Raw genomic sequence first — 24,675 nt, forward strand, 5'->3', positions numbered from 1 at the left:
AGATGACATTTGACAATTCCAATTTCGACGTTGTGTTTGCTCATCACGATATTGAAGCAAAAAGTTTTACTATCTACTTAAATAACCAATATAATAAGAAACTGATTTCGGAGAGTCATGGCCGCCCATTACATTTGCAATAACAGAGAAAGTACACCAGCGTTGTCGGCTTTTTTAGGGATAAAGGGGAGAGGGGGATTGATAAGCGAAGGTCTAATGACAATCGGTACTTCGGAGCATACCGATGCCACCTCTCCTAATTCTGCCATATTGCATTTTAGCCGAAGAGAAGTTGGAGATCAATCAAGACCTCTCCACCAATTCGTCTTTCTACAAAATGCAAAAACAAGTAAAAAAACTTAATGAAAAAAATTATACTCCAATGATACTAGTGAATGACCTCGTAGTTTTCACAAATGTTTATTATATTATTAATATTGTTATTTTAGGTAAGTTTGCAAACAAAAGTTGCAACATATTGTTATGAAAAGTGTATTTTTTTAAGTTCGATGAAATATTTAAATTTTAACTAGGGCAATAGTAATCTACTTGCCTATTTAAACATTATTAAGTAATATCAATATACCACATTATAATTTTGGAGAAGATTGTACATACTCAACTTCTAACCTATTTAGAAAAAAACAATATTCTACCCACATTACAGTCAGATTTTAGGAAACAATACAGCACAACTACAGTCCTAATAAATGTAATAGACGATATACTTTCTTCGCAAGATGCAGGGGAAGATACTGTTATGGTTCTATTAGATTTCTCCAGAGCATTCGATTCCATTAATTTCAATCATCTCTTAGCTAAATTGCGATTCTACGGCGAAGAAGAAAGAACTTTGCGGTGGGTTTCGAGCTACAAACATCAATCGTTCAAATTACTAACCATGAGGGTAATGTGATCACTTCGCGGTTTCTCCCAATTAAAAAAGGGTTTCCTCAGGGGTCTATCCAAGGTCCTTTATTATTTACTCTGTACACAGCGGACGTGGTTCAACATATTAAATTTTTTACCTGTTTACCATTTACCTGTCTTTTAAGCCGTATGATATAAAAGCTTTCAATAAAATTACCTCAGACCTTAATCGTATCTTTGACTGGTCGAAATCCAATGGATTGCTATTAAATTTAAAAAAAAAACGAAATATATGATTTTAGGTGCTCGGCATCAAGTTGAAAAAGTAGTAACTGGTAAACCCAACATTAAAATTAAAAATGAGCAAATAGAGAGAGTAACCGTAGCCCGAAATCTTGGCTTGCTCATAGACCAAAACTTACATTTCGAAAAATATATTCTTCAGATTGTTCGTAGTTGCTTTTATAGACTAAAAGTACTATACCGCATCAGAAACTCAATAAAGAATGACGTACGTGTACTCCTCTGTGAATCCTTGATTCTTTCCGATCAACTAGAGGCAGACAGTAGAAATACTGTGTTGATAGGAACAAGTTGATCACCATTTCACCCGGGTGTGGCAACGGACAACTGAAAGCTCCCAGATCTTCTGCACTTTTTTATAAAGGGATTGCCAAGGCAACCAGAATCTGGTTTGGATCGCCAGTTATGATTAAATTCCTGTTATTCTGACAGTTAGCTCATCTATTATAATATTATGTTATAATAAACAAACCCATGCTTAACAAACATACTGATTGAGATGTCTTTAGAGATCATATAGAAAAAATCTTCTGTTAAAGATTAGTCTAAAAATAGAAAATGACATAGAAGGAGTCGCTAAACTCATAACCATGAGCATCAAAGTAGCCTCCTGGACGAACACACCGAACAGAGAAAACAAGCAATTTGACACAAATATATAAGTATCTCTGGAAATCAGATAAAAGAGGCAACTGCGCAAAGTATAGCATAAAACTAGGCTGCCGAGTGACAAAACAGCTTCCAACAAAGCTATGAGTAATCTAAAGAAGACAATCAAATATGTACCTACAAGAAAATGATCTCAAAAATAAACTAAAGTTGTTGTTTACAGTAGTTGTGTAAATGGAAAGTAACCAAGGCTTGTGGCCAGCCAGAACAAGGCAAGCCACCTCTGAAAGAATCAGACAATACTTGAGCCAAAGCTAACAAAGAGAAACTATTTGAATTTGCAAATCATCTACCACAATTGTTAATGCCAAACGAATGTAGGAGTCATCATTCATCATCGTTTCAGCTGGAAGACGTCCACAGCTTGACAAAGGCCTTCCCCAAAGATCGCCATCGGTCTTGCACTGCCCTCATCCAACATATTCCGGCGATCTTGTGTGGGGCCTACCAACACTACGTCTTCAGGTACGTGGTCGCCATTCGAGGAGTTTACTGCCCCAACGGCCATCTGCCCTGCCCACTGCCACCTCAATTTTGCAACCATCTGGGCAATGACTTTGGTTCTCCTACGGATCTCTTCATTTCTGTTTCGATCTCGGAGGGAAACTTAGCATAGCCCTCTGAGCGACACTGAGCTTCTTGTATGTAGGAGTAACGAATTTGAAACAAAAGGCATTTATTTTCTCAAAATTGATTCCTTTAGAATTCTTTTTGATGTCATTTCTAATATACTAGATACTACACCGCTTCGGAAACAAATGGCGATCTGTGAGAAAAGAAGCGGCGCATAAAACTCTCTCAGCATTCTTTTTTTTGCGCTCTTTTCAATAAATATATACAATATTGTACAGTCATTTCTATCGCTATAAAATAATCATAATCTAGTCCCAGGCTGTCCGATCACTTAGATACTCAGCTGTAGACTAATAGGATTTATGACAGAGCAATTTTTTTTATAAAACATTTAAATTTATTTATGGATAATGCCTGAACAGAATGAAACATTGTTGAATGTCTTAATCAGGACCTTCATTTGCCTCTTGCATTAAAACTAATATCCGTTAGAGGTGTAAAATGTTATAAAACTATCCAAAGAAAAAAAAACTCAAGGAGTCAATCGACCTCATTACAAAAGAGGTTCTTATGCTGTTACCACGAAAAGCGGTAGTACACATAACGACTTTGTTCAATGGTGTACTCAGAGGATAAGTTTTCCCCCAAATATGGAAGGCCTCAAGTATAATAATGATGCAGAAAGCAGACAGAAACCCAGGTGAGTTATCATCTTACAGACCGATTAGTCTCTTGCCCATCTTGTCAAACTCTTGAATCATAGACTGGCTCCAAGAAAATCTGTCATATCAAATCATCAATTTAGCTTCCGAAGGGAACACACTACTATAGAACATGTATAGAGTATATGACAAAACCAGGAACTTCCTGAAAAGTAAGGAATATTGCTCCGCTGTGTTCCTTGATGTGCAACAAGCATTTGACAGAGTTCGGCATAAAGGGCTGCTCTCGAAGATCAAGACAAATCTTCCTCATACTTACTTCTTACTACTGAAGTCTTAACTTATCAGCAGGATATTCCAAGTTCGGGTAGACTAAGAAACGTCAAATTTATTTACTGTAAAGGCAGGAATGCCACAGGGTTCTGTACTTGGGCTGGTCCTCTATAAATTATTTACTGCAGAACTCCCTAGGAGGGAGATTTGTCTTGATCAAGGACTCGAGCGAGTCGGTTAGCAGGACGAGTAGATGTTTACACTGGGAAGTACACTCTGCATGATAACTGACAACATATCTGACGAACTCAGACTTTACATACGTAAAAGTTAAGTGAGTTCAAGCTTAGCGCAATCTATGATTTGGTATTTATAGTTATTTGACAGCTGAGATTTAATTATTAATTACCTATACACAGCACACCGTCTATTATTATTGAACGAATTTTTACAATAGAAATTATACTCATAATAACAGTAACTAAAACTTATTTGATTATTGGCTTTATTGAAATAAGTGAAAATCGATGAATGAAGAATGCGAAATGCGGACCTGTTAACTTATTTGGATTATTTAGTATTTTATTATGTGTATTGATGAGAAACGGAACGCGCTTTTAGATGCGTGACATCAGACGGCAATTTTAAAATGTCAAACAACAGCTGTTGTGATGACGCACGGAATTGTTGATCTCCTTTTTGTTCGGATTATAGTCTTTCCTAATTCTTCGTTATGGTAGACTTAAGTGCATTAAAGGCGATGTTTACTTAAATACGGACTTCGACTCAATTCGCTTGATAAGTCTGAGCAAAGTCTAATTTCAAACAATTTGTTATTTTTTTAAATGATAACCCTCACTTCTGGGATTAATTACACAAACAAACTTCAAAGGCCACAACCTTTGAGAGTTGAACAAAACATACAAAATTTGTCAAAGATACGTCACTCGAACGGTTGGATAACTGGAAAGAGCAATCGCACAATAACGCGAGAGGTCGCGGGTTCGAGCCCTTCATCGTTCATAAATGTTGTTTTCAAATTTAATTTGTGTAAAGTTTAATTTGCTCTATAGAGCTATAGTTCAGACTGCAGATAAACCAGTAAATATGAATATTATTTCTATTTTAGTGTAATTTTTAAGTAATTGAGAGTGTTGACACTGCTAGGATACTACTACTTCTTGTCGGTTTTTATATTAAATACGGTTAACGATGTATGTACGAGGGCGGCACTGAAAATTTCGGGAATCAAGGAAGTGACACAACATTACTATTTAAAAATGTATTTATTGCTTTTCGAAGTATTCTCCACGAAATTTGACACATTTTTCCATACGATGGAACCAATCATTGAAACAACCATTCCATTCAGTTGGGGTCTCCAAAATGGCCGTTTTGTAGGCGTCCACAGCTTCTTCAGGTGATGAAAATCTCTGACCACGCAATTTATTCTTTATTTTAGGGAAAGTATAGAAATCATTAGGGCTTAGGTCGGGGCTGTACGGCAGATGATCTAATAATTCTGTTTTCTTGCTCTAAAAACTCTTTTGTTCTGTGCGCGGTGTGAGAACTCGCATCGTCGTGATGGAGGATGATGCGGCGGTTGCAGTTCTCTTTACGGAGTTCAGAAACGACCTGTGGCAAACAAATGCTAGTATACCATTCTGCAATAATCGTTCTTTGTCCCTCAAGATGAATGGGCGCAACATGACCGGTTTTGGAGACAAACGTGGCCACCATTTTTTTTGCAACACTCCGTGAACGAACAATTTTTGTTAGCTTTAACTCTATTTCGAACACCCAAACTCGTGACTGGTTTTTTGTTTCGGGTTCGTTACCTGAAACGATGTTATATACAGCATTTGAGGATCCTGCGTGGAATCTTTCGAGAGTTCTGACGCACCAAGTAACGCGAGCCGCTTTTTTCTCTTCACAGAGCAAATGCGGTATCCATCGGGAAAACAACTTTTTTGCACCTAATTGTTCATGCAAGATTATTTGTATTTGACTCATGACAATGTCTAAAGTTGCCTGAATTTCGCGGTTTGTCACATGTCGATCTTCCTCAATCAGCTTACGCACAGCATCAACGTTTTCTTTGGTGACTGCAGTTTTTGGACGACTTTGACGGGGATCATCACTGAACTTGACACGTCCACGTTGAAATTCAGCAAACCAGCGATAAATTGTGGTTTTGGATGGGGCTTCATCACCAAATGCAGAAATCATCCGGTCAACACACTGTTTTTGTATTAAACCACTTCGAAAGTCATAATAAATCATCGCTCTACAATTTTCTCGAGTCAATTCCATTTTCTCAACGACTAAACAAGTTTGACAAGACCTTGTGACAAGACCGAGAATCTTTTTTTAAATAAATAAATGGTATTCGATATTTAAAACCAAGGAGTTTTCAATTTAAAAGATTTTAATATGACAGGAACAGTGGAAATATTCCATTCCCGATACTTTTATTGCAGCCTATGTACTTAAGATATGAATGGGTAAATATATAAAAAACATTGTATAAAATAATTATTTAATAAGTACAATCATCAATCATCGCAATTTAAATTTATTTAAAATAAATGTAATTCTAAGCAACCTTTGAAAATAACGGAAATATTTAAGAATAAAACAATAAATTGTGCCTCCTCACAAGAAATTGTATCTTAACACTTGACAATATATCATTAAGTGGACACATACCAATATAAAATTCGAAAAAAATATTTAACACGGCAATAATTATGTAAAGTCCATCCGCAATATATGGCAATACAAGTTATGGTGTCCTAAACAGGACAATAATAGGTACACTTAATAACTTACATGGGCTTAGGAGGCATAATTTGTAAAATGAAGTTGTTATTTATAGATAATAATATATAATAACTTTTGTATGAATTTACATAAAACATCAATTTATTGCTTAAGAATTGGTATCACGGCAGATTTCCTCTTAGGCCTATCGCAGACGACAGACTATCCGTGACGCACTTTTTAGTCTGTGATAATGAAACATAAAGAATTATATGGAGTATACGACGCACAAAAAGTCTGACACGCACAATATCCTCGTAGATCTGACCGCGCCATACAAAAAGTGCGCAAAAAAATATATAACGTTCGCGTCAACACGCGCTAACGCAGACGACGCTCACTTTAGTCTGTAGTCTGCACTTGCTAGTGATTGACGTGTATCATGGCGCTAGACATCGATGTTGATTCAAGAAATAGTAAACAGACCAGCACTGTATCATACATCTTTGGCAGAGTATCATGACAGAAATTTAAAAAGAAAATTGTGGGATGAAGTGTGCCAATTTATTTGGATGTAGTTTTAGAACTGAATGTTTATTATGAAACAGTCCCTTTAATAATCATTCTGAAAGACTAGGATGAACCCAAAATTCTCTATTTCTTCGTCTTTTTTATATGTCAAGTACGAAATAATACACCGTATCTGTACTTCCCTACAGTTCTGCCGACTTAATGACCAAAAGTGTACGTCGCGTCGTTTGCTTTGAGTCTGTTTAATATCTGCCACAAACATTTTGCGCGCAATGCAGACCTTTTTGTGTGCTGCAGACTCAATAGCACAAAATGTGTGTCATCTGCGATAGGCCTTAATATTTGCACAACTAACTTGTCTATTCACCTCATTCATACATTGCCCTAAAACCGACAAGATATCAATCATACACACAATTTGCACTACAAGTAGGGTAAAGTAAAATATTTTATGTATGATTTCTTAATCAACCTAAAGATTTCTTGTACTCATAAAAATCTAGACAATCACAAATATTTTACACATTGCCATCCTAATGCTAATAATAATAATTATAAGTCTTTTTCGGCAGTTACGATCGAGTCGTATTTAGAACACAGTTGCAGTTAATATGAATATAAAATGAACTATAAATTTTATTGTATATTCAAATATTATTGAATTATTATATCACAAGAAAACCAAAAATTGTATGCACAATTTTTGGTTTTTATGGAAATTTATTAAATTGAATTTATTCTTGTCAAATATAATATTTTAACATTGATCTTAGCTAGATTTATTTCGTATTATATTCAATAATCAGGCTCTCTAGCTAGACTTAATTAATTTATTTCTATGAACGTATAAAGTGTTGCCATATTCTACTGAAAATGGTGCTGCTATACTGAAGTTAAAAAATGTTTACAAACATTTTCAAACACTAATAATTAGTACTTACTAACAAATGTTAGGAATTGTTAGATATTTTGAGTGCCCCTACTGATAGATAATGTTTATATATATACTATAACATTTATTAAATTCTACATCATACGGTCATTTCTGGGATTAATTATTAATTGTACAAATTAAATTTGTAACCAAAATATATGAACGTTGCGGGACTCGAACCCGCGACCTCTCGGGTTCCGTCCGAACCTTCTAACCAACTGAGGCAAGCGTTCGAGTGACGCATGGATCGTAAATCTTGGTACGTCTTGTTCAACTCTCACATTGTACTATTGGTTACAAATTTAATTTGTAAAGAGAGACCTTAAAAATCAATTTAACTTTAACAAATCAATTTGTTATTTTTTTATTTAATTTTTATTATTATTAATTATTAGTTATTTTTAAGGTTAACAACCTGAGAGTTGAACACGAAATACCAAGATTTACGAAACATGCGTCACTCGAAGAACGGTTGGCTCAGTTAGTAAGAGCGCTCGGATGGTAAACGAAAGTCGCGGGTTCGAGTCTCGCAACATTCATTAGTTTTGGTTACAAATTTGATCTGTATAGAAATGTTTATTAACATCAGGCACCTAACATGTAAACATTTACTAACAATGTGATCAAATGTTTGTAAATATTTTTAAACAGCAGTGTGGCTGCACCAAATCAATGTTTGTTTTGAGTCTTTTAATAAGTGAATTACTTTATAAAAGATAGACATTAATAATTATTATAATATGCATAACTTAAAACTTAACTGTCATCCATTATATGGACACTGAAACAAAAAACAGTATTCGAAAAAAAAACTTCTGATAATAGTTAGAGTACAGGCGATACTAAACAATTTTAAGTATTATTTTATTATAATTGTAAATATACAGGATGTTAAAAAAAGCTGTACTATATCTTGAGGCGTATCTTGGTATCAAGTAGTGAAAACAAATAAATATTGATTTTCAAACAATCAGCATATTTAAAAGTTTTGTATTCAGACGAGTCTTCACCCGCCTTATACGTTTGAGCCGCCCACGCCGCACCGCGCACCTGATACTTGCTATACGCTATTACACCAAGGTCAGGGCGATGGCCTTAGCTTACAGCTATAATAAACAAGTCAGGGGTTCTCAAGATTTGTGAAACCATTTAATATGAAATGTTCTTTTTACTTTAGCATTTAATGTTAATTAATTAAAAGGTTTTGATCTTTTATTTTGGTTTAAGTGGTGTCACTGCATTCAAATTATATTATTACTTACAAGTAATTATCGTACAGGTTTTTTATAACATAATGTATACATTCTATAATAAGTTGGCAGTGCAAATGTATAAGTTATGTGTGGACGAAATACGCTGTTTTTTTAAACAAAATGCTATTTAAAATATTAAAACGCGTGCACAATTCAATGGTTATTAAGTGAAAATTAGCAAAATTCATTCAACCGGGCTATTCAATATATTCGTTAAAGATACCAGGGATGTTTCCGAATATTCTCATTGGCATTTGCAATTTGGGAGTTTCCAAATTGCTTTGGACATCTGCATCCTTAATAATAGTCATGACGACAGATTTTAGATTACGTTGACTATGTATATCTTCGAAAGAATTTTGTTTCAGCATTAAGAAAAGCTTTTACACAAATAACTATTTATCAATCTACTTTGAATATTCACGAAAACGTTCATATTCGTATATATCTTGGTGTGGCGTGTGTCGCTTTTGAAATGAATTCGATTTAAAATAAATCTTAGTAGCGGTCAATTAGACTAGGCAATACCATAAAATATATAATAGTGTAAGTACAGAAGTCTCACTCCGCAAAATCAATTAAAGAAATAGGGACTCTTGCGGTCATACAATAAAGTGTAATTCAGATCGCACGGTTAGTAGCGACTAACCTACATTTTTATTCACCTAGAAGTTGCCTCTTTTTATCGCGTGTCTCTTACCTCTTCTAACGACATTAGGGTTGACTTCTTTACCTAAACTACCTACCTTACCTACTTTGTATAAGTTCATCTTATAAAAATAGCTCAGTTTTTTTCTATAATATAAATAGGTATATAATCGTACTTTTAAATCAATTTTCTTTCGTTGTAAAACCTACATTAGTTGCAGATAGAAATGGATGCGTTGAAAAACCACGACATAGTCCACGTTTTAGTACGAAATTTCAGATGAGAAATAATTGAGACTTATTTCAATTTCATAAAGTGATAATGAATTAAACAATAATTTCCATGCCTGGTTAAAAATGGTGGGTAACTCTCATAGTTAGATGGGTCATTGGTAATTGTCACTGTTAATCAACAGCATGTATATTTGTTTCAGGTATAATAAGAAAATAAATCTGTTTTGATTCTGAGCACCGGTCATTACTATAATCACTTATAAATTCATTTACACCGATCAAGTGGCACACTCTAAGCTTGTTGGTCTACTGAAACGTGACATTGGCGAGTTGTGGTGCCCCTTCCACAGAAGCCACTAGAAAGAATAGAATAGAATATTCCACACGTTTTAATACTTTAGAAAGCATATTATTTAAATTTTTGATAGCCGTGTTTATCAGAGTAAATTCGATAACCTAATTTGACATCAACACATTACCTTATTTAGAACAGTTATTCTTAAAAACCCTGAAACTCTCTCGTTATTGGTACTTAAGAAACACCTAGAACGTGGAGAATTGGGGATAAGGGAATTTTATTTTATATTTTTATTTGATAGTCAATATAATTATAAAAAGTTTTAGAAGTTAGAAGCTCAAATTACTTAAAAAACATTGTTAAAAATAGCCAATCGATGCGGACACTTTAAATGTTTGTCATTTTAGCGCGCTTGTGGAGCATTTGTGATGACGTCATAGTTCATGACAACAAACAAAGAAGTGGAGAGGATTCGTTGAAAATTAGCATTTGTCGCCATTCTCTTACCCCAAATTGGCTCTGACCAATGGCGTCACTTCTCTAATATTTAAGTAACCCATAAATAATTGCAGTTTTTATGTTATCCCAAAAGTATTGACATAGGCATATTTTGGGCAGTGATAAATTTTACAAATTTTTACTTATAAAAAAACATGTAACGTTAAATATGAGGCCATATTATGGTTGCTGAGGATTTTTGTAACATCTTAGCATCAAAATATGAAACCCACAACAATACTGACACTTACAATTTGCCAAAATACGGATCAGAATCTAATTGGTCTTTATATGCCTAACCACTTTACATTACTAAATTACACTTACAATCTTTAGATCACCTGCCTCATTGGTTCGTTCAGAAATAGAACACCATTTTCACTAAAAGCCTCATCGGGAGACCAGTCCTTGATATAGGCTTAGTTTTCGCTACACAGAGTTCTTCCTCTCTGATATAGAAGAGCGCTTCCTACTCTGAATGCTTCCAGATGACATCTTCCGTTTCGACTCATTGCTTGGGCCCGGGCTCGATGACTTGTTAAAGCCGCTAGACCCCATACGATTTGCATTTTGTAAACTGCAAATCTTTCTTCGTACTGAAGGGGACGCCTCAGCGTTTAACTTAGCGATATTAACTTGCGGTTTTGCTTCTATAATAACCGGCTGTTGAAACTTCCCAACCGCATTCCAATGCTCCCTTTGGGCTTTTAATGATTCTCTCATCTTTTCTTTGGCTTCCGTACTATCGGCTAGCATTTGGTTAAGCATTTGCATTGTTTGGTATAAATCCACTGCACTAATCAGTCCAAAATCATGCAATGAACTCACATGGAGGATAAAATTTCTATAAAGATTCTTTGCAAGCAACTCCTTTCCTTTCATTTGTAGGAACATCTGACAGGCGAGTTGTATCTGACAGTCCCCTACATAGTTATATTTCATCACATGCAAGTTCCACATTTTCATCAGCTCTTTTTCACCTTCATTGACATCAGTGAACTCGTCAATCATCATCATAGTTTTCTGTTGGAGCCAGAGAGGGTCTGTTTCACTTTCAGAGTCTATATCCAGCTCATTCGGGTATACTGGTAGGCATGTAATTGTGTGGTGATAAAGTCTGAAAAAGGGGAAAATATGATTAATTGCTAGGTAACTGTGATGATGAAAACTTTCCTCTACCTGTTTGCGAATAGAAATACTTTTTATGAGATAAACTAAAAAGACGAGCAAGACGTTCACGTGATGGAAAATGCTACGCCCTGTCCATTACAATGCAGTACCGCTCAGATTCTTTTTTATGGAAGAGGAGGACAAACAGCAACACCAGAGGAATCACAGGAGCATTGCCGGCCTTTAAAGGCCGTAAAGCGCGTAAACCTTAAGGTTTACGCGCTTTTTATGAAGGTGCCCATGTCGTATCGTCCCGGACACACCGGACAAAGAAGCCCATTCCACAGCTTTGCAGTATGTGCAAGAAAATTACTTGAAAACCGCACTGTGGAAGATATTCTTGATTGAGCCCGAAAATCTGAGCGGCATCGCGATAAGCGCGCTTTAACTTTGACACATAAAATATTAAACCAGTCTTTAGCCAGTTTTTTCCTTCAGACCGTAGACTGTGCTATTACTGTTAATTCTTACACATTACTGCATCAGCTAGGCGGCATCTCGTGCTAAGAAGCCTCGGACTGGTGAAAAGAAGTGAATGTATATATGTAATCACGTAGATGGAGTTATATGGTGTTATATAATATCATAAGTTGCGAATGCGCACTTAAATTAATAAATAAATCCTTTATTAAGCCATACAAAACATTACAAAAATAAAATGAATAATTAGGCTACACGATGAAACAATAGGCAAAAGGAAAAGCTCAGCTTCACCTGACATGGAATCATGGATTAATGTTTCCTCCCCTCCTCCATAAGGTGTTGCGTGGGAGTGGATGTATTGTGGCTCCCCGATTACCTACTTAAGCAATTTTTGTTTTATAAAATGTAATATTTAAAGTGTTCCTATTACCCTTGCATGTGTGTGTAAGAGTGTGTGTGTTTCCGTGTGTGCATGTGTTTATGTCCGCATACAGAAAAAACTTTTATTTCCAGTGGATGTGGTTCAATTTCTCCGCAGCAAGTTGCTTTTTTAGTAGAGCCAAATGCTATTTTTTTAGTTGCATGTTGTATGTGCTTTTGTGGGGTTTGTCCCACACGTTCCCTCCCTTTTACTAATAAATCAGTGTGCAATCGACTAGCGAGTTTGATAGACGTGCGTCGTTCATATAACTACTGCGCCGATACTTAACACTACTCTTTACTAATAAATGGAGAGCCGTCTCTTTATTAAGATATACTGGAAAAACTATTGAACCGATCGGAACAATACTTATACCATAAGATGCAGCGTGTTTCGGTGTTTTAGTATATAATTTATGATAATTGTTTATCCGGAACGAAGGTATATTTTATCGACTAATAAATACCTATATTATATTTGCAACACAAATAATTCAGTCAATGTCATTTCATTACATAATATGACAATTTATACTATTTGTATAAATAATTGTCATATTATGTAATATTGTAATGTCTATTATATATTGTGTCTGTAATTGTATATTTTATTTAATTTAGTTATATTTCTATTGTATATTGTATTTTTTTTAATCTATCTATAGTTCTATTATATATTGTAACTGTAAAGTTTTTAATTCAACTATAATTTGTCTGTTGAATATTTTGTCTGTAATTGGATATTATTTAATTTAGCTTAATATGTCTATGGTATCTGTGATTGGATATTTTTAAATTTAGCTATATGTCCATTGTATATCGTGTCTGTAATAAGTTGGTCATGTTGTCAAATGTTGCTGTCACCCACATACCTATTGTGTCCTGTGATATAAGGCCGCTGCGCCTCCAATACATCACTATCCTCTATCTCGAGGAACTCTGCCAGGCTATGTTTCTGCTGCCGCCTCCTGGCTCGGGGTCTCCACATCAGTAAATGAGTCAGTGAGGCCCGCCTGGTGGGCCCGGCTCTGGGGCCGCTTGCTGATGACCTGCCCTGGGCTGCGATGAGGTCATGAGGAGATCCGGTGTACGACCCGTCGTACAGCTCGTTAATAGATACGTCGATCCTCGCGCCACCTGGTATGGGCTGAAAATAACACATATTTGCTTTATTTGTTTCATCCAAATTGTGTGACTTTTCTTGAGTGTAAATTCCGCTATCTCAAAACTCACAAAATTTGGATTATTATGGATACTAGCAAAATAACGGTTTGGTTACCAAAAAAGTCGGTCAATGTAGAAAACAGTAAATACGTAGTCAGATTTTTTTGTATGTACTGGATAATAACAGAGGTGTTGTTTTTGGTGTAGATATTATAAGATAATACTCATTACTTCTAAAAATATAAAAATACTAATATTCTAGTCAAAACAAAATAAGGGCCACTTGATTTTTTGGGCCTCGCTAGCGATACGTAGCTGATACTTTATTGTGGTGTTACCTTATTTGTTTACACACTTTTTTTGAGCATCCCACCCGCATAATTGTTTAAAGTGGGTAGTTTTAGATAATTTATTGTAACCACTTGATTCTACCCGATTTTAAGACGGATTTGAACTCAGTCAAATTGACGATTCTCTCAGGAACACTGTTAGTTTCGTTTGACTAGTGGCTGAATTAACATTTTAAAAAAGTTATGCCGAGAATTCGAAGTCATATGGACTTGCCAACCGTAACTAGGGCTGTAACATTGTTTCAAGAAGGCCATTCGCAGCGTTCTGTGGCGTTGCAGCTGGGTTTTTCCCGGCGAGTGATCCAGAATGCTTGGAATTGTTTTCAAGAGTCTGGGAGACTAACCAGGAGACGGGGATATGGCAGAGTTCGAGCTACTACAGCACAGGAGGACCGCTACGTGCGCTTGACTGCGCTTAGAGAACGCTGTATAACAGCCCGTTCGTTACAAAACCGTTTGCAGCAGGCGACCGGTACACGTGTTAGTGATCAAACTATTAGAAATCGTTCACACGAGGACCAGCAGTTCTCCAGGAGAGTGTGGTGCGGATACCATTAACAAGTGCTCATCGTGCAAACCGATTATCATTCGCAAGGCAGCATCTGGCGTGGGATATGAATGATTGGAGGACAGTATTGTTTACGGATGAGTGCAAAGTTCAATTTTTTAGTGATGACCGTCGCATTAGGGTGTGGAGGCGTGAAGGTGAGCGATTTTCGGATGCTTGCATCCATAAAAGTGGCAGATTTGGGGGCCCCAATGTTATGGTATGGGGAGGAATCTCTATGTCAGGCAGAACCGAGCTGGTAATTCTATACGAAGGCACAATAACAGCTCAACGTTACATCGAGGAGGTCATAAGACCCCATGTGGTCTCATATGTACAGAGAATCGGCGCAAGATTCCATCTGATGCACGATAATGCTCGCGCTCATACAGCTAGGGCCACCAGAGAATCCCTAGAGGAGCCTGGTATACAACAGGTGTCGGCCTGGCCTACAAACAGTCCGGATCTTAATTCCATTGAACACATGTGGGATTTACTGAAACGCAGTGTTCGAAGCACAAACCAACCCGTGCACAATGAAAGACAGCTAATAAACGTTCTGAAATCAAGCTGGGAACAAATTCCTCAAGAAACAGTGGTACACCTGGTGGAGAGTGTACCTTCTAGGCTTCAAGAGTGCATTAGTAATCAAGGATGGCATACTAGATATTGAGGAAAGTCATTAATCAAGAAACATTTTATGTTTTTTTTTTCAGAATTTTTTTCCTCACTAATTATTTTTGCAAAAATGTTAATGTTTAGAAAAAGTGGAGAAAATTTCTTTTTTTAATGGAATGCATCATTAATTTATGCTGTCTACAATAAAAATCAAACAATTTATCCAATTGAATCATTAATCAACCCTTAAACCTCAAGAATTCATGAGAATACTGTAAAAACGTGGTGGCCCTTATTTTGTTTTGGCTAGTATACAGGGTGTCCCAAAACTCAACGATAACCTGGTACCGGGCGAGAGGCCAAGGTATACCAGTTATGAAAAAAATAAGAAAAAAAATCTATGTCACTTAGTCAAGCGATGATAGACATTTTTCGAAAATGTTAAAAATTTGACACCCTTTGTCGCATTTTTAGGTACTGTGATCGCAATTTTCACAATTTTACAGTGATTTTTTTAATAATGTTATCTCAAATAACAGTGCTATTAATGGTAACCACAAATTAAAGTAATAATCATTGTTAACTAAGTAAAATAAATTAAATTTTGACGAGTTATGGTTTATAAAATTTATGTCAGTCAACTTTGACACTCTATGTTGGAAAAAAAATGTACTACACTACCTATGGCAAGTTTTTTTAAAAGATGGCCCATTTAGTCTAGATTTCAAAATAGTACAACACTTGCCACTTTTCTTGCCAATAAAACTGCTATTTCGTATGCTATGCGTAGGGATCCCTCAGTAAAAAAAAATACCTGATATTCTTTTGTTTGAAAAGTTCGAAGTCTCCATTGTTTGTAATGAACAAAAATGATAAAAAGAAATGGATAGTAGTTATGGTATTTGTCAAAACGAGACGTCACTATCCGTCTCACTCACAACGACTCATCAGTCATTCATAATAAAATTTAAACAATAACATTTAGTACGCATCGTTTCTTCGTTTACTGCGCTTCTCTCATAATCGTGTTACTTTCGTACTATCGACTTTGGCTTGTGTTACCCTGGACTTGATACTCTATCCGTAATTGACGACTCTGGGTTTGTTTTTTGGACTTTGTGCTGTGCAAACTGTGTGTGAACAACATGCCGCATTTGTACACACCGCAAGAGTATGCAAATATGCATCTTATCTACGGTGAGTGCCATTGTAATGCCTCTGCGGCAGCTCGACTGTATCGGGAGAGGCACCCAGATTATCGTGTCTTCCTAAATGTGCACGCATCATACTCGGAAGGACGATTACCCAGTGCTCGTACATCTGGTGGGAGACCTCAAGGAAACTACGACGCTGAAGTTGAAAATGACCCCAGTACCTCAGTACGTGCGATTGAAATTGCAACGGGTGTGGCGAAGAGTACCGCACATCGAATTTTAAAACGATACGATTTTCATCCTTACCATGTACAACGTGTGCAGAGCTTGTTACCACGTGATCACGCACCCAGAGTTGATTTCTGCAGAACCATGTTAGTGAAAATTCGTGAAGATCCGGATTTTCTAAATAAATTTTTGTGGACTGACGAATCGACATTTAAAAGAGATGGTTATTTAAACTTACATAACCTTCATAGTTGGCATACGGAAAACCCGCATTTGATGCGTGAGGATCGATCCCAATACTAATTTAAAGTCAACATGTGGACAGGAATATTAAATGGTCAAATAATTGGACCATTTGAATTCACTGAAAATTTAGATGGCGCCACCTACTTGCATTTTCTTCAAAATGATTTGCCGACATTGCTAGAAGATGTACCACTCAACATCTACAGAGAAATGTGGTATCAACAAGATGGTTGCCCAGCACATTATGCCCGGCCTGTAAGAGAATATTTAAACGAATTATATCCCGGTAAATGGATCGGACGCCTTGGACCAATTTCATGGTCCCCTCGGTCCCCAGACCTGAATCCAGTAGATATTTTTTACTGGGGATGCATAAAAGAAAAGGTCTACTCAAAACCAATTCAAAATGTAACAGAATTGCGCCAAAAATTGATTCAGGATCAGAAGAAATCAATGCGAGGAGATTTGCAAGACTGGTGAACAGGTCATTTCTGAGAAGATGCAGAGCTTGTATTCGTGCTGGAGGGAAACAATTTGAGCATCTGCTTTAATTTTAGGATAATAAAGTGTTACGATAATTTACCGTTTTATTTTGATTAAATTTTCCATGAGTTCCTTTCGCAAAAAATACGAAATAGCAGTTTTATTGGCAAGAAAAGTGGCAAGTGTTGTACTATTTTGAAATCTAGACTAAATAGGCCATCTTTTAAAAAAACTTGCCATAGGTAGTTTAGTACATTTTTTTTCCAACGTAGAGTGTCAAAGTTGACTGACATAAATTTTATAAATCATAACTCGTCAAAATTTAATTTATTTTACTTAGTTAACAATGATTATTACTTTCATTTGTGGTCACCATTAATAGCACTGTTATTTGAGATAACATTATTAAAAAAATCACTGTAAAATTGTGAAAATTGCGATCACAGTACCTAAAAATGTGACAAAGGGTGTCAAATTTTTAACATTTTCGAAAAATGTCTGTCATCGCTTGACTAAGTGACATAGATTTTTTTTCTTATTTTTTTCATAACTGGTATACCTTGGCCTCTCGCCCGGTACCAGGTTATCGTTGAGTTTTGGGACACCCTGTATATAATATTAAGTTTTATTTTTTTTAGGGCTTGGCACTGACTTAAAACCTATCAATAGGTATAAATAATAGTATTTTATTAATTTTAAAGGTAATTTTATCAACTGAAATGTATTTATCCTTTTTAAGTTTGGATGTGCTGTTATTTGGACAGTTTGTCACTGAACGCTTTGGCATTGCGTGGCGTTGTATTTAAAGCGGCTAAACGAAAACTCTGCCTAATAGACGCATAGGCAGAGTTTGGCTGCAGATATTTTTGAGCGTTATTGTGAGTCTATTATATGTCATATATTGTAAGTCAATGGGGCGCAGCCGATATTAATACCATCTTTGTGCTGCAGAAGAGGGCTATTCGCGCTATTTATAACCTAGGTCCTAAAGAATCATTGAGAGAAAACTTTAAAAAATAAACATTTTACCTTTGCATCTCATTATTTTATTCATTCTTGATAATGTTGTATAGGCAAATTAGCGAATTTGGTGGAAACTGTGATAATCAAATTGGTAACACGAGGAACAAACATAAACTTGTAATGCTTACTACTCGGTAACGTCGAGTTAGAAGGAAGTGTTACGAAATTTAAAAATTTTGTTAAAAAACTTTTGTAATCGTAAAGGTTACTATACTATAAATGACTCTTAAAAATACCGCAGATTGAGAATGTAGCCACTCCTCTTTATTTAACAATAAATTTTATTTAAAAAATTTAGTTGAGCCAATTCTTCTCAGGTCGTTTGTCAGGTAATTGTTTACATTCAAGAAGTGATTTTACTTTGAATAAAAATGTTTGAATTTAAATAGATTTAGATAGTTTAAACTTGACATTTTTTTTATGAAAATAAGGGACGAGAAGAGTAGGACGTTCAGCGGGTGGTAATTTATACGTCCTACCTATTACAATGCAGTGCCTCTCAGGATTCTTAAAAACTTAAATATTCTGAGCAACACTACAATTACGCTCATCACCTCGAGACATAAGATGTAAGTCTCATTCGCCCAGTAATTTCACTAGCTACGGCGCCCTTCAGACCAAAACACAATAATGTTTACAGATTACTGCTTCAAGGCAGAAATAGGCGCCGTTGTGGTACCCATAATCTAGCCGGCAGCCTGTGTAAGGGAGGTCAAAGTACATAATGCAAATGTAAAACTCACAAAATATGTAAAGTTGAATCTGGAATGACACAGCTTGAGATGCTTGAGCAGTGAGTACAGTGTGCCACAGTCCAGCGAGCACCAGGGACAGTGGAGATCGTCGCAGCCCTCCGTCTGTTGCCGCGAGTTGTTGTTGTACAAGAACTGATATATAATTTGTTGTCGTTTCATTTCACCTTCGTTCTCAGACTTTTTATCTGAAATTAACAGATTATGTTTTTGAGGGTTATCACTTTAAAAACATAACAAATTGTTTAGATTTACAAGTGCAACATCTCAAGTCATTTCTTAATATGCAAATATTGGGGTTGAGCAGGTTATCAACTGTAAAGTAGATCCTGTAGATGAAGCCACAACCTGGGAGTTGAACAAAGCATACAAGATTTTATAACGATACGACACTCGAACGGTTAGCTCAGTTGGTTAGAGCACCGGCACGGAATGCCGGAGGTCGTGGGTTCGAGTCCCGCATCGTTCATAAAATTTTGTTGTTTTTCAAATTTTATTTGTGTATAGTTTTGGACTAGTGTTTCTGAAGTCGGTTGTTTCTTTGTTAAAAATTTTCCCTACCCAATGTCAGTTGAAATTTATAATAAGCTACTAGAACACTTAAAAGCCGATACCAATATTAAAAAATTCATAAGGTCTTTGAAAAAGTTACTTTTGGAAAAAAGTTACTATTCTAAGTATTCATAAAAAGGAAAAAAATATTTGAATGTCTGCCCCTGTGTTGTTCATTGCTATGCCTTACGAGGTGTGTGTGATAATTATTTAGTACTACAATTTTGTACACTTGATTCAAATCAACAATATTTCTTAATTATTTAGACCCATCTTCAAAATAGTAAAATGAACAAGTAAGCAATGTTAATAAACTTACTGTGTTTACTTTCGCCATTTCCCTTCTGCATACAAAATCTATTCTTAGTAATACTTAAGCCTTTCTTAATTCCATTAGTATCATTGGCGTGATATAACTTCGGTCTATTCACGAGACCATTCGTAGGTTCTTGACTCCAACTCAGTTTCAGCTTCAATAGTGGTCTAACTTTGAATATGTCAAACGGGTTTGTGTTTCCATGTAAATCATTTTCCTGTAAATTTAAATTGATATTAATATTCTAATTTTTTCTAACCTATCATATCATCATTTAAGGTTTCATTTAAGAGCACAAATTGGGGATTTGATATTTCCATATTATATTATTTTTGAATTTAGATAATATGTTTTTTATTCATGGAAGAGGAGAATGAACAAATATACATATTCATTCATTCATTCATATTTATTTATTGGATATTAAATTGTATGTATTTGTGAATGAAAATATACAAGAATGTACTGTGGCAAGAGTCAGCTAAAAAAACTACATACACTAGGTATTGTCTCCCACTGTGCCATAAGTGCTTTATGTGGTGACCTAGCAATTGTAGCACTTCTTCCCCCAGGTGTTGCATCATGAAGAACCAAATCATACTCTCCATTTGTTAGGAGACACCGATTGTGTTTATCATACACAATTAATTCACTACCATACAGCTTTGTCCATTTGTTTTCTGTAGAACTTGAGTTTGTTTCTGATGGCTTGATTCGCTTAATAAGAGGTTCTGCAAATATTCAATTTGTGTGAATAATTTGAAAAAATATCTTATTCATGTAATATACACTATGATGTAAATAATTTGAGATAAAGGACGAACAGCTATACTAAGGCAGATTAAAACAATACATAATATAAAACATTAGTTAATTATAATCATCAACACACTTTCACACAAACTATCTAGCACCACTATAGGCGGATCATACAAGTGTTTGCTGCATTGGTGGCTTGGCACCCGGGACACCATAGCACAGTTGACAGGCTCACTTATCAGGGTTGCCAAGTAATTAAAATAAAATTCAAAACTAAATCATGCCTGTTAAAACAGTAAAACTCAGCTATAAATTATTGGTAAGTAAAGACAGTCTTAGTTGTCAAATTGATTTTGGTTAACTTATTTTTCTAGAACCAATGTGCAATTCAAAACATTAATTTAATGTTTCAAGTATTAATTAATTATTTATTGATATTGGTTAAATTGTGGTATATCTTTCAATGTAGGAAGAATATAATAGTAGAATAATACTCTGATAATTTATATGTCTAGACTAGATAGAGCTTCTTGCTGAAGACAACCAATGAAAGCAGGACAGTTTTGAATTTAAATATTATATATATATATATATATATTATAATAATTATAATATTAATTTAAATATTATATATATATATTGGTGTGTGTGGATGATGCAGCTACTGTACTCAATAACTTTTGTATTAATTTACATTTACTTTTTTGACTTACTCATGTAAGACTATTGATTATTTGATGTTTCAGTATGTTTGTTGCATCATTTTACATATTGTAATTGAAATGAAATTTGTAAATCAATGGAAATGTAAATCTTGATATAAAAGAATGCCAATGAGTTTCTTGCTACTTCTTCTCATTAGCTCATCCCTTTATGAAGCAGCGGTAGATTCAATATTTTTTTGACATTCATAATTGTCATTTCTGTGACCTAAATGAATAAAGTGATTGTGATTTGAATACTTTAGTGTGTGTGACAAGCAGCATCTTACACTCTCGATTTATATGTCACTTTGTGTTAATGTGTGTGCATTGTTCAAAATAGATGTTGAGACTGTCAACCTCAATTTTCCACATTTTCACAACTGTCACAGTCTATTTAGATGTATAAATGATCTAAGGAATAATATATTTTACCAGAATGTCCAAAAATTCAACAATAAAACTAGGGTGTCAAACTCGATAAATAGTTAAGAGATTATATTAAGACTAAAATTAGAGGATAGAAATTAATTTTGGTTCTTTATGTTGAGAACTACAGATTTTCTTATTTTATTCAAGAGTATACACAAAAAAAATTATACTTGAATATTTGTCATGGATACATAAAAATATTGCAAATTATAATTTAACATTACTCAAGTCTGCCTATTTAGTCTGGGTAGTCATTAACTTGTCCAGCTTATTGGAAATGAAAATAAAGTAACAATTTGTATAATATAACAGTCATGGTAGCACAATTAGGCCACCTTATCACTATTCAGCAATCTCTTCCAGATAACCTACAGGTTTTTGTTGAAATTTGGCATAGAACAATGATAGTCAATACACAATGATATGTGAACTTACCATCATTATTAATATTTGTAATCTCTGCTGTGCTTGAAGTTGCATTTCCAGCACACGGTGATTTTGTAACAGTCACTCTCAACATAAGCATATAGGACTTAACATTTGGGCCATGGGATGGGCTAAATGTTTCACTTGCAATGCTCACTGCCGAAGCCATTGCTGGGGGCTCAGATGATGATGGATTTAATGGAACAGAGCAACTACCAACCTGTTGAGAATATATAATGTATAACATGTAGATTGGCATAATAAAATACAATACAAAATTATATTTAAATAATTTTGTTAAGTCATATTTGAATTTATATACAAATATGAACAATTCATAATATAAATATAATAATAAAAAAATTGTGTAAAAGAGTGTCTATATGAATAATTATCAAACAATGAAAATAATACAATATGTATTATTGTGTAAGTTATTTGAGTATATTTGTTGCATCACTTTACATATTGATTATATATATTCAATTATTATTACAATAATTTGTAAAACAATGAAGCTGCAAGTGTGGATTGAAAAGAGTGGCAACAAGTTTCATGCCACTTATTTGACCTAAATGAATATTGAAATGATTGATCCTATCAAAGTGGAAGGTAGCTGAGAAAATAACTGTAACAATAGCAATATTTAATGGAAAAGAAATTAAACAGAATAAAGCTAATATGATGTTAAAATTTACAGAATAATAATAAAAAATATATGTTAATTAAAAAGAAAAAGCTGATCATAGAATGAGACTCATGTATCCTTTATGTAGTATATAATAATAATATATAAGTCATATTTTAATTAAAAGTTAAAATTACTTACAGACACTTCTACAATAGCTGATGAACTTTCTTTCCTTTTCTTGTGGCAAATCTTTAATAATAAAGTCTCTACTTTGACTTGATAATCTATAGATTGATCTAAGCTCTTGTCATAGAAACCCAGGAAGGTAAGAGTCATGTATCCACCCAAGCTATTTGGCTGTAATTCAGTACTTTTCTTTAGTGTTATTTTCTCTAGTAATGAATCAACTTTGAACCCTGTACGACCCTTGTTGCTTCGAGACATCCTTCTTTTCATGTAGGAAAGTGTTCTATTGAGAAATATTGGCTAAAAATCAAAGAATGAAAATGAATTAGAGTAGTATAATTCATTATATTGTACAAAAAGTAAAAACCTGGTCATAAAAACTATACTTACAGATAACATATTTCGAGTTCTTAGGAATCTGTATATCTGTGTAGGTTCTGCAACATAAAATTATTTTGTTATGCTTGCAAAGGAGGTTTTATTGTCTAGATAACTACCTAAAAATATTTAACCATAGTACTTACTTTCGAACGCTTGCAGAAATAGTTCATGGTCTGCCTGCAATGGGTCAATTTTAGGATTTCTGTTTGTTTCACTTTCTTTATCACGCTTTTTAGGAGGCATTTTTCTATTATTGTTTCATATAATTGTATAATATACCTATATATTATGTATTCTAATAAAATTCTTAGTTATTCAGAAACGGTTCGGAACCGCCAAGTTCAATAGTTCGTTGACATTTTGACAGCCATTAGCCAATGGTTATTTAAACCAAATGGATATGGTCTAAGTAATCATGGGTGTAACGATAAATATAACGGGTCAGTTTGAATTTTATATGCAAACTCTAGAATTTTTCCCAAGTTTATTAACATTTCAGTACATAATAAAATCGTATAATATTTAAGACGTAATAAAATGAAAATTTGAAAAAAAAAATAGGCTATTATTTGACAGTTCTTGTACGTAATCCACTTCTCATCATCGTTTAAAAAACGACCCGGTTTCATTACGTATGAATAATGAATCACAAATTAGATCCATGATGTTTCCTTCAGTAAGTGTTTCTTTCACAATTGAAAGATAATATTTTTGAATGTGATAAAATCTTTAAATTTGATCATGTTTCTGTCTCTGATGTTATAAAAGCTTTTAAATCTATTATTAATTTTAAATATATTATTGTACTAGGGAGGTTTACTATTTACTACCTGAGCGTGGCCCAAGCCCATATGTTGTTTACACGAAATAAGAATAGGTTGATTTGTAGAGTATGAGCGAGTGAGAGATAACACTTTTTTTCACTTGGTACACCGGTTTGGTTATTATCGGATCGGTTTCAGATACATAGCAAAGACATTTACTTAGTTTAGTTATTAAGTGCGTCTCTCGACTTGTTTGGTATCGCATGTATGCATTCCTTTCGCATTTCTCCGTGAGTTTGGATCAGTGTTATAACGACGATTTCTGGCTATTTATTAGACTATTCGTTTTGTTTACTGATTTGGACTTTGTTTGGTGAATTTACGACGACTTGGCTTGTATTTGGACTGATTCAATCAAATGCCAAGTGAATCAAAATGCC

The 24,675-nt window shown here is 34.6% G+C and overlaps 1 protein-coding gene across 1 annotated transcript; it reads right to left on the reverse strand.

Annotated features, from left to right (window-relative positions):
• Positions 1 to 5,872: 5,872 nt before the first annotated feature.
• Positions 5,873 to 23,837, reverse strand: LOC126972438 (polycomb protein suz12-B). The gene is made up of 9 exons (XM_050819207.1): positions 23,615 to 23,837; positions 23,481 to 23,527; positions 23,103 to 23,390; positions 22,283 to 22,493; positions 20,454 to 20,686; positions 19,959 to 20,172; positions 19,079 to 19,275; positions 13,395 to 13,669; positions 5,873 to 11,626 (listed from the first exon to the last, which is right to left on the reverse strand). Exons 1-9 carry the CDS (start codon positions 23,712 to 23,714, stop codon positions 10,939 to 10,941), a joined length of 2,253 nt encoding a protein of 750 aa, XP_050675164.1. The 5' UTR covers positions 23,715 to 23,837; the 3' UTR covers positions 5,873 to 10,938.
• Positions 23,838 to 24,675: the final 838 nt, after the last annotated feature.

Source organism: Leptidea sinapis, chromosome 26 (assembly GCF_905404315.1).
Source record: "Leptidea sinapis chromosome 26, ilLepSina1.1, whole genome shotgun sequence".
NCBI classification, from domain to species: Eukaryota; Metazoa; Arthropoda; class Insecta; order Lepidoptera; family Pieridae; genus Leptidea; species Leptidea sinapis.